We start from the raw sequence: 10,524 nt of genomic DNA, 5'->3' as shown, positions 1-10,524 counted from the left end.
TACAACCACTGTATAAGACACACCCAGTTTTTAGACCCCAAATTTTTTCGGAAAAGGGTGCGTCTTATACATGGGGAAATACGGTATATCTGGAGAACCCTGACTAATATGTTTAGCTACAAGACAATACTGCAAAGCTATATGCATAGATATGGAAGATATCCATGACACATTTCTAAGTTAAAAATAATCAGCTAGAGTATGCTATGTGTTGAATCATCCCATTATATGACCATATATAAATGAAAAGCCTGGAGGGCTGTATACCAAACTGTTAACAAGGGGTGTCTCAGGGTGGTGGTATTTGGGAGGACTTTCGCTTTCTCATTATTGGAATTTTTTTCCAAAGGTCAAGTATTTCTGAGAAAAACAATATTTCCATTCTTCAAAAGAAATTTAAAAGTCAGTAAAATCAAATTTCACACCAAGATGGGTGTGAGTAGCAGGAAAATCAGCAATTGCTTCCTGAACATGAGAACACGGGACGTGAAATGGCAGCATTTTCTCCTTTCCTCTCCTCTCTTCCCCACTGCACTTTTCATTTTATTGAACTTATTTTTAGTTTCCTGTGAAGGGCTGGAGAGGGTACGCTTGGTTGCTCTTCTTTCCCTGGGCTCTGAGAGTTTATCCATACCAAATGGATGGTAAGTAACTAAAAGAATCTACTGCACGTCATAAAAATAGAGGGCCAGAAGGAACCTGAGAGGGTCTGGTTCAGTGACTTTAAAAAAAAAAGTGTTTTTGGGCTGGCTGAGTGGCGCATTGGTTAAGAGCTGGTTTGGGATGCCAGAGGGCCCCAGTTCGAACCCCACATATGAGGGCCAGTGACACTGCCCTCGATAGCTAAGATGCTGAACAACAGCTCAACCTGGAGCTGGGCTGCTGTGAGTCGCTGGTGACGGCATAGGCTGCAGCCCCTGCTGCAGTAGGTTGCCATGGGCTACCATGTGTAGCCAGCAGCCAGCGTGAGTGGCCATCCAGAAGCTGGGGACTGATCTGCCTCGCCCAGGAAGAGAGCAGTGATGGTACCAACTTGGGCCAGTGAAGCAACGTCCTCCACAACTAGACTGAAGAACACAGCAACTTGTTTGTTCCCTTTCCCTCAATTCCCCAATGCTGTTCCCATCCCCCAATAAAAATCTTAAAAAAAAAAAAAGTGGTTTTTTTTCCCTCCTTTGGAAGACCAAACCCAAGTGAAGAAAAAGAGCAGAAGCCAGAATTCTTTTTTTTTTTTAAACTTTATTGGGGAACAATGTTTTTTGTTTTTTTTTAAAGATTTTTGTTTTTGGGGAATTGGGGGGAGGGTAACAGACAAGTTGCTATCCTTTTGTTCTTCACTCTAGTTGTGGAAGACGTTGCTTCACTGGCCCAAGTTGGCACCATCATTGCGCTCTTCCTAGGCAAGGCAGATCAGTCGCTGGCTTCTGGACGGCTGCTCACAGCGGCTGCTGGCCGCTCACGCTGGCTGCTGGCTACACACGGTAGCCCACGACAACCCACCTGCCATCGCTGGTGACTCACGGCAGCCCAGCTCCAGGTTGAGCTGTTGTTCAGCATTTTAGCTGTAGAGGGCAGTGTCACTGGCCCTCATATGTAGGATCCGAACCGGGGCCTTCTGGCGTCCCAAGCCAGCTCTTAACCAACGCGCCACTCGGCCGGCCCAACAATGTTTTTTTTTCAGGGAACAATGTGTTTTTTCCAGGACCCATCAACTCCAAGTCATTGTCCTTCAATCTTAGTTGTGGAGGTTGCAGCTCAGCTCTAAGTCCAGTTGCTGTCTACTTGCATGGAGCGTAGCCCGCCATCCCATGTGGGAGTTGAACCAGCAACCTTATTACTAAGAGCACATGCTCTAACCAACTGAGCCATCTGGCTGCCCAGAAACCAGAATTCGTGCTCTGATTTCATGTTAAATTAGATGAAAGCCACTCATCTAATTTAACATGATACTTTTGCAGCAGAAGGGTCTCAGGTCTTCTGCCCTTGGCCTACTGTATAGCACACTTTCCTGAGTGTACACAGGTGACTTGGATTGCATCTTTTCTGGACTGTCAAAGGCTGAGCAGCACCTGAATTAGGTATAACAGGACAAGTTGTGACTGAGCAGGGTCTCTGTGTTCCTCTGCACAGGTGAGAGATGCCCACTTTCTCTTTCTTGGCAGCCCAAGGCTCTTTTCTTTTTTTGGATTATTGCAACTGGCTCCCATTGTCCCCAGGGGTCCAGGGTGTTACAGAGTTCTCTGTTCCCAGGGGTCAGGATCAAGGGACATAAGAAAGAAGGGCTGGAGAAAATAACTCAGTAGCAAGGCAAGGAGCTCATAAAATTAGGGTTGGGATTAGGTTGTTCGAAATTTAGGATTAAATTTTACAGAGAATATGAGGATTAGGATTAAGATTGAGGCTAGAGTTTGGATTGGACATGGGGGCTAATATCATGTTACAATGAACTATGAAGAAAGGATTTGAACTAGGTATTAGAGAGAGTTGTGGGGTAAGGGCTAGAATCAGAGTTGGAGAACCATCTGCTCTCTCGGGTCTCTCTACAAGCTCCTCCTTTCTTGGTTATATCTTCCAGGGCTAAGGTCTTTGGACTCAGTATTACTAAGAATGCAGCCCTTGCCAGCCCCTGACCTTGAGTCACACCTGGCTGTTTCCCGTACAACTTCAGTTGCTACTTCAGGAGCTCTCGCTGCTGAAGCATTAATATTATCTTTCACTAGACCCTACTGAGCTCCTTTTGGATCGATGGTGATTGCAAACAACCCCCAAGAGTCATATCACAGGTTAATCTGGAATGTAATCCACGTTAGAAAAAAAGTCCAGACAATTATGACAAAAGCACTTCTGCCAATTATCTCACACTTTGATCCCTTAATTTGATGATGCACTGACATTTTATGTCCTCTTTGAGCTTTTCGGCCAACTAAGTGGACATGTTATAGGAATTGTTCAAGGGCTCCTCAGAAACCTTGGGAACTAAGAGTGAAGAGTTAGCCGGCTACACACATCGTATAAGAGGAAGTAGATGAACACTGGGTCTCATTTCGTACAACTACAGTGTGATGAAAAAGCTCACAGTGAGTTTCAGTCGTTCAGGGGAGTGGGTAGTGATGGAGACATTCCTCCAGGATAGTCTGATTAGGATGCCAATTCATATATGGGCCTCACACTGATTAATAAATTATTGTGTCTTTTTGTTTATTCAACAAATATTTATTGAATGCTTTACCAGATGTGCCCCAGGCATTGTGTACATAGCTGTGAACTAAACAGACATGATCTTTGGAGAGGAGATACACAAATAAATATTTAATTATAAATTGTGATAGGCATTACAAAGGAAAATGGTGCTATGGAAGGTAAACATGGGGCAATAACTTTAATTGGGATTGGGAGGGTCAGTGAAGGATTCTCTGAGGGAGTGCCATTTAAATTTAGGCCTGAAATAGTTTAAGTAGGAGTTAGTTTGTTGGAAAATTCATGAATGTGTCCATTGTTCTTTATGCTTTTGAATTTCAGGCTGTAATTTATTCATTTTTTTGGTGGTACACACCTTTTGGAATCTTTGCCAAGAACATAACTGACCTTCTTTGAGAACTGCAGGCTACAAGGATGGGTCTCTGGCAGCCATGTTTGCATTACAAATCAAAGAGCCTTGACAATGTACTGCTCCACTGGCTAAAGGCAACCGTACCAAGAATGGACAACCTGACATAAGCTAGACCTATAAGGTTCTTTCTCCTGGGACCTGAGATTCATAGATACAAATTAATCTCTGCTGGTTCTTGAAGTGAGGCTAGGTAAGCTTGGACCATCATGTTCTATTCTCTTCCCAGAGAAGCAGTGAAAGCAGGTCTGTAGAAAAGAATGAAGCAGCTCTGTAGAGAGAAATAGAGACGGAAGAACATTTGACCATAGAGAAAGAGATAATGAAGGAATAGTTATTTGGCTTCCTTTTGATATTTTGATATTTGTTCCAGTCCTTCATGAGATCTTGTTGTTCTCTTAAGATTATTTCCTTCAATAATTTTTTTCTTTTTTCTTTTTTGCATAAAGAAGTTTCGTGAGTTTTTATTACTTGCAGACCAAAAAGCCTTTACTAAGAAAGGCTTTTATCAGATTCGCTCCTCAACATGGATTGAGTCCGCTTCAATCTCACAGAGATTTGTGAACCCTACAAGTCCACCGAGAATGCACAAACAGAATGGCATATATACAAATAAAATAATAACATTTGGTAATAAAATTAGTCTATTTTTTGTCTAAAATTAGTCTATTATACCATCTGAGGCTCTTGTATCCCCACTGGGTTGGGGCTACATAGCAGCTATTTCTAAGAGCCAGTCCTTTTGGAGCTGGGTTTTGTGAGAAGAGAAAAACATAAATTTCCTGGTCCTATAATGTAGATTATGTGTGCAGAGGAAGGAGGGACCAATTGTGCTTGGTCAGAGTATGGAAGGCATTGAAGGGGTAACGTGTTTGAAGTAGGAGTGTGCTGGGCAAGAGAGAGGAAGGGCAGTTGGGGCAGAGGGGACTAGGAGGGACAAGGCCTTAGGAAATACTGGGAACTCCACAAATGCTTGTTAAATTGAATAAATGGTAAACAGGTAGGCAAGCAGTTTCTAAGATGACAATCATGTTTTATGTTAAAATTTCCTTTCGGTTTTAGGGTTTCCTTTTCCATATAGAAAAGAAAATCATGACGATGTCAATAGAGTCCACTTAATCCCAGTCTGTTAAACTCATAGGCTGTAAGTCTTCCACCAATATGGTAATTTTATGTCAGTTTAACTGAAAATTTAAATCTACAAAGTTGAAACTAAATATTACACAAAATAAATCAGCACTTGCATTTGGGGGTGAGTTGGCTTTAAACCGCCTGAATTTTGCATTCATTGTCTTCATTATCAACAGCATCTTTAGGACAATGCTAAGCTACATGTGATCCTTGCTCTTTAGAGGCCAAAAGAAGCGACATCAACGTTATCAATTTCACAGAGCATGCACACACAAAATGGTATATACAGAAATAAAATAACATTTCGTAATAAAATTAATCTAGGCAATACCCTTTGAGGCTCTGGTGTCCCCACCGAGTCGGGGGTACACAGCAGCAATTTCGAGGAGCCAAGAAGCCTTCCTGGAAGTACCAAAGACTTAGAAGTTCGCCCATAAGGGCATCAGCTGTGGGTCAGCTCTCCAGGTCTGGTGGCAGCTCCCTCCGTGTTGAAATGAAACTCACCAACAATCTCCTTCTGCTCACGTTTGGTTGGAGCTCAGAATGAGTTCAGAATCCAAGACAAGGAGCGCTAAATGACTCACTTTTTAGTGCTTCAAACTTCTTTGGTCACCTATCAATTTCCATTATTGATTCGGAGCTTTAAAAACCAAACATGTCCACTCTAGGAGGAAGACAGGTTCTCCTAGCTTAGATACAGGTAGTGAGTGGACTTGGGTCTCTGAGGCTGGGGAACCCGTCCCGGACACTACCTCCCGGACCCCCGCCCTTGGTGGGGCGGGGGAGGGGAGGGACGTTTCCCAGAAGTTCATTACTGCCAAGAGGAGACCAGTGCCTCGGGTGGAAGTGGAAGTGGGTCGGGGATGGGGAGACTGGGAAGAGATTTCCAGGGGGTTGGCAGTTTGTGGAGACATGTGCCCCGGTATCGCCCCGGACCAAGAACAGCCGGTTCAGAGACCTCTCTGGTCGCTGAAGACCCCGACAGTCCCGGGAAGACCAAGACACACTTCCGGGTTTGGAAGCACTCCCTCCCGGACCCTCCCCGTACCCTGTTACGGTGTCTCCCGGCGCATGCGCTACGCTCGGCCGCCGCTCTGGGACTGGCCCAACTTACCCTAAACAACTAGTCTGCTCCTCCCCCTCCCACTTGGGGCGTACCATTAACGTTTGGGGGGAGGCAACGCGCCCCCGAGTACTCAAGTCTCTCCCTTCTTCAGATGTGTGGGGAAAGGTGAGTTTGCTTCAGATTTTAAAAGTTCCAAGAATACAAAAGCCTCAGAGGCCGGTCGCCGAGTGATAGCCTGCAGCTCTCGGTTTCCTCACAGCCCCATACTCTTCCTTTGAGGCGCTGAACAAAGTGGCACGCCCGGATCCCAGCTGATCAGCTGCTGGGCTTTGGCGGCGGCTCCCCCGGGCGAGACCATTGTGACTCCTTGGGAGGGGTGCGTAAGCAGGGGAGGGGGCGGAGCGGCCATTGTCCGGTCAGCGCAGCCTCCGGGGGAGGGGAGAGCGAACGGGCCCTGGGGCTTCACTGCAGCTGCTGCTTCGCCAGAGCAGGCGGGGGCCTCAGGTCCTTACCAGCGCCGCCGCACGGGACATCACTCTGGCTGGGAGCGGCGGTGGGAGCTGCCGAGGGCGCCGGGTCTTCCCTCCTTCCCCGCGGTCCTCTGTTCACCCGCACGCCCCTCCTCCTCAGCTCCCCTCCCTCTCCTCTCCGCGCCTCCCCCGGCCCCCCCCCGTCTCCGCAGCACCGCTTGGGGGCGTGGGAGCGCGGGCCCTCGCTCCCCGCCCCGAGCCCCCTTCAGTCGCCGCCGCCGCCTCCTTCCAGCGGGGCCCAGGCCCAGCCGCCGCCACCGCTGCCGCCGCCGAGCTCCGCCGCCGCCGTCGCCGAGCACCATGGGAGACGCCGGGAGCGAGCGCAGCAAAGCGCCCAGTCTGCCGCCTCGCTGTCCCTGCGGCTTCTGGGGGTAAGTGCCCGACCGGGTGGGGGCGGGGGTCGGGGTCTTGGGCGCCCGAGCTTTCTGCGCAGGCCTCGGGGCCCTGGAAGGCCCGAACCCTGGGGGCTGGGCCCAAGCGGGGCCTACGAGGAGGGGGCAGGGGCCGAGTCCCAGGGAGGGGCGCCGGGTGGGGAGTGGGGGTGGGCCGAGAAGGCCGTGCCCTGGGTGCGCTGCCACCCTCTGGGACTCGCCTGCATCATCACTTCCTAAATTATATCCCAGTGCCCCATTTGCTTTTAGGAAGCTGTTCACACGTCACCCATTTTTAAAAGTCGAGCCCAGAATCCTGGTTGGGGTCGGGGGTCCGGTAAAGTTATAAGACTGTTGAGGTCTCACCTGTATTTAAAACACATTTCAGAAGATCTGTAAAATTTCCTTGTCAAGAAAACAACAACCCCCCCCCCCCCAAACAACATTCAAGTTAGCCTGGCTTGGGAACGTGAGAGCCAATTTGCTTAATTGGCTCAAATTTCCTTCTTTCCCCATTTTTTTAAAATGATAAAAATATTCACATTGGCCAGCCTATTTTTATTACTTGGCCATCCTGTGTTAGAATGGAAAAATATGAGGTGAGAAGTCAACTTTCTCACATATAGTTAGTTTAAATTCTCCTTGGAACACTTTAAGTTTCTTAGATTGCCTCCTCTCTTACCTAACAGGTGCCTCCAACATACCTTATGACTAGTTCTATTCTAAGGAAACCAGAGACTTTGAAGGCCAACTTTTGTGATTGAGACCTTTTTTCTTTTTATCTTTTTGTTTTCCAAATGCTCAGTATATTTGGAGGTGCATAGAGGCAGTAAGGAAATGATCATTTCTGCTGAGAACATCTAGGGAAGATGTATTGAAGTATTTTATCTTCGCAATCTTTCAAATAGAACTTAGGAATGGTTAAGGTAGAAATTTAGGCTGTGATTTTTGGAGTGCCGAGAAAGATTAGAAGGTGGATTTTAGTGTAGATTATTTTGTGGAATTTGTGAAATCCAAGGGTTATAACGAAGAAATAGAATATCATTTTTTTCACCTTTCTGCCTTTATCAAAAATTTCCGGATGGAGGGACATTAGTAAAAAAAATAAGGTATGGCATTACCAGAAGTTCTGAAAATGTGAAAATATTTTAGGTTTTATCGTCTTCCCTTCTTTTTGATTTGAAAATAATAATTGGGTTATCTGCCAAGTGCTATCTTGGACAATCTAATTCCTGCTAAGAAGCAGGAACTATTATCTCTTTATAGGTGGGGAAACTGAGGCTTAGAGAGGGTTGATAACTTGCCTGTTGCATGCAGGGAGTTTAGGGTGGAGCTGGTGAGCTCCTTAGAGTGCTTAGTACCATTATGTTTATGACATCAGTCTGCAGCCCTGGAAAAATCTGGTGTCACAAGCCTCAGATTGTAACTCATAAAAAATGTGGCTCAAAGAAAGTAGCTGCCAGTGGCAACTAATGGCTAGGATGTATCAGAGGTCTGTTTCCTGGCAACATGTTTATGTCCTTGAGACCATTACCATGAGAGGAACCCTTATTGAAAGATTTATATCAAGACTAAACTTAAGGAATTGTTTTTACCTTTAGCCAGCAAGTTCTGAGTAATGCCAAGAATTTTTGGTAGCAAGCAGCGAGGGATAGTTACACTGATGCCATATTTGACCTACAGGCAACCAGGGCTTCTTTTTTAATACTTTTAGCCTGGCACTTTTTATGAGCTGCAATTTGCCTAACAGGAGTAGTGACCACAAAACTAATATTTTTATGGTAAAGTGTTTTTTAATGTGTAATGTTTTTACCTTTCCTAAAGGTATTTGTAGGCACGTGTAGTTTGCATTTTATACCAAAGTATAATGAAAAGCTGCCTAATTTCCATTATATCATAACTGATTTTGAACATGTTTCTTTATTGCATGGGTGACATTCATATTATTGGGTCATCGGAAAAGTCATGATGTATTTTTTCTATGTTTTTCGTTGCAAAAATGCGTCATGACTTTTTTGACAACCCCAATATATAATTAAGTAAACTTAGAATGTATTCAGCAAATATTTGAGTGCCTCTGATATAGTGATGGACAAGGGGGCCCATACTCCATCCTCTGGGAGCAGGGGGCATGGAGAAGTAAAGCGACAGTTACTATAAAGTGTATTAGGATAGGTAACAGGATATGAGGGAAGGAACATCTACCCTAGCTGATGTGGAGGTAGAGCACGACAGCCTGGAGGAGGTGACACCAGCCCAGACCTGCAGGAGAGGATGGAAATAGGTAGGGAGAAGAGTTTCTTTCAGATGTGGATAAAAGCCTGGATGTGAGAGAGAGCATTACACATTTGAGGAAATCAAAGTTCATTGGAGCCGATTGGCAGGTTGTGAAGGTGGATGGCCTAGAGATGAAGCTTAGATGGTGAGAACAATTGGTGATGTAGGGCCCTATAGATAATGCCTAGGACTTTGGACTTTTATCCGGAGTGCTTTTATCCTGGGGAGCTATTGAAGAGCCTTGAGTGGGCAGTGATGTGATTTCCTTTAATGTGAAAGATTATTGAATCATCTTGAGTGTGGCCTGGGGGTGTGGGTATGATTGTATGTGTCTGTATGAATACGGTATATGTATGTTCGTGGGGGTGTTGCCAGACGTACAGAAGGTTTGCCGGAAGGCCTAATCCGGCACAGTGATGCCAGGGACAATGGAGAAAGATAGCGAGAGGTGAAAGCCATTCAGGAGAGGTACCTTTTGCCTTTTCTCTTCATGAAAATGAATATGAGTTTAAAAACTAGTTAGCATTGCGCTCTGTGGAAGCTGTAGGTCTATAAAGTCAGCTAACCAGGGCCCACACCCAGCCATTTGCAGAGGAGCCTCAGCCGAATGTTCTGGCACCAGCAGACTAAAGGCATTTCCTTTAGGATTGTGCTTTTCTCCAATGACTTTGGCTGTAGGACTTAACTGTCTAGCATTGTCCAGTCAGAATACCAATCAGTGGGGTTTAGTTAGATGAGAGAGCTGAAGTCTTTTTCGTGGGAATGCAGTTAGACAGGAGAATGCCAAGAGGGGCATACCATGCAAATGTGTTAGTGCTTAGAATACATAGTCTCCAGTTCTCTCCCTCTTGGTTTATATTGTGTAATTGTGTGCAGGTAACTAAGTTACCATTTTATAAAGCGAAATGCCTCCATTGGGAAACTTTGCTATCTTGGAAATTGTTGAAGATTCACCTATTTATAAACTTGGAAATTGTATAGTACGTACAATGTTTTTAGGGTTAATGACCCTGAACAGTTTTATCCCTCATTCAGGGACTTAAAACTTTTAGTGAAATATGAACATTTTCTTGGCTTATTTTAGGCCATCAGTAATCATGCAAAATACATACTAATTTATAATTGTCAAATCTGAAATGAAATAGTCAATTAGTACATTTTCTTTCGTTGAAATATATACATACACAAAAGCACTTTTAAACTATACAGATAAAAGAAGTATTAGTTGAAGCTATGTTTTTAAATTGTAGACATTTAAAGTGTACTGAAGCATGTAGATTTTTCAGATAATTTCAAAAGTTGTTGAAAGAGCAGATCTGGAATATTATAAAAAGACAGGAAGCAGACTAAAACAATAAGAATATGCTGAGTATATTTTAGGATAATAGAAAGGATAATTAGGTTGGATAGAGAAAGATGGACTCCCCCTCCCTCCAGATTCTACTTATTTAGTATAAAAATGCAATTACTAATACTTTGCTTTTACAATTGGAGAAAACCTATTGCAGTGTAATATGAAAACTTTGGGAAGTACTATTTCTT

At 44.8% G+C, this 10,524-nt stretch overlaps 1 protein-coding gene across 2 annotated transcripts in view; it reads left to right on the top strand.

Moving 5' to 3' along the window:
* The first annotated feature begins 6,548 nt into the window (after nt 1-6,548).
* ZFAND3 (zinc finger AN1-type containing 3) overlaps nt 6,549-10,524 on the top strand; it is a 319,948-nt gene continuing 315,972 nt past the window's right edge. For both annotated transcript variants that reach the window (XM_019666562.1, XM_019666561.1), the window contains exon 1: nt 6,549-6,705. In XM_019666562.1, coding sequence (XP_019522107.1) covers nt 6,635-6,705 — 71 coding nt within the window. In that variant the 5' untranslated portion in view covers nt 6,549-6,634. The remainder of the gene's footprint in view (nt 6,706-10,524) is intronic.

Source organism: Hipposideros armiger, unplaced genomic scaffold (genome assembly GCF_001890085.2).
Source record: "Hipposideros armiger isolate ML-2016 unplaced genomic scaffold, ASM189008v1 scaffold_475, whole genome shotgun sequence".
NCBI lineage: Eukaryota > Metazoa > Chordata > Mammalia > Chiroptera > Hipposideridae > Hipposideros > Hipposideros armiger.
This window is presented reverse-complemented; position numbering and strand designations above follow the sequence as displayed.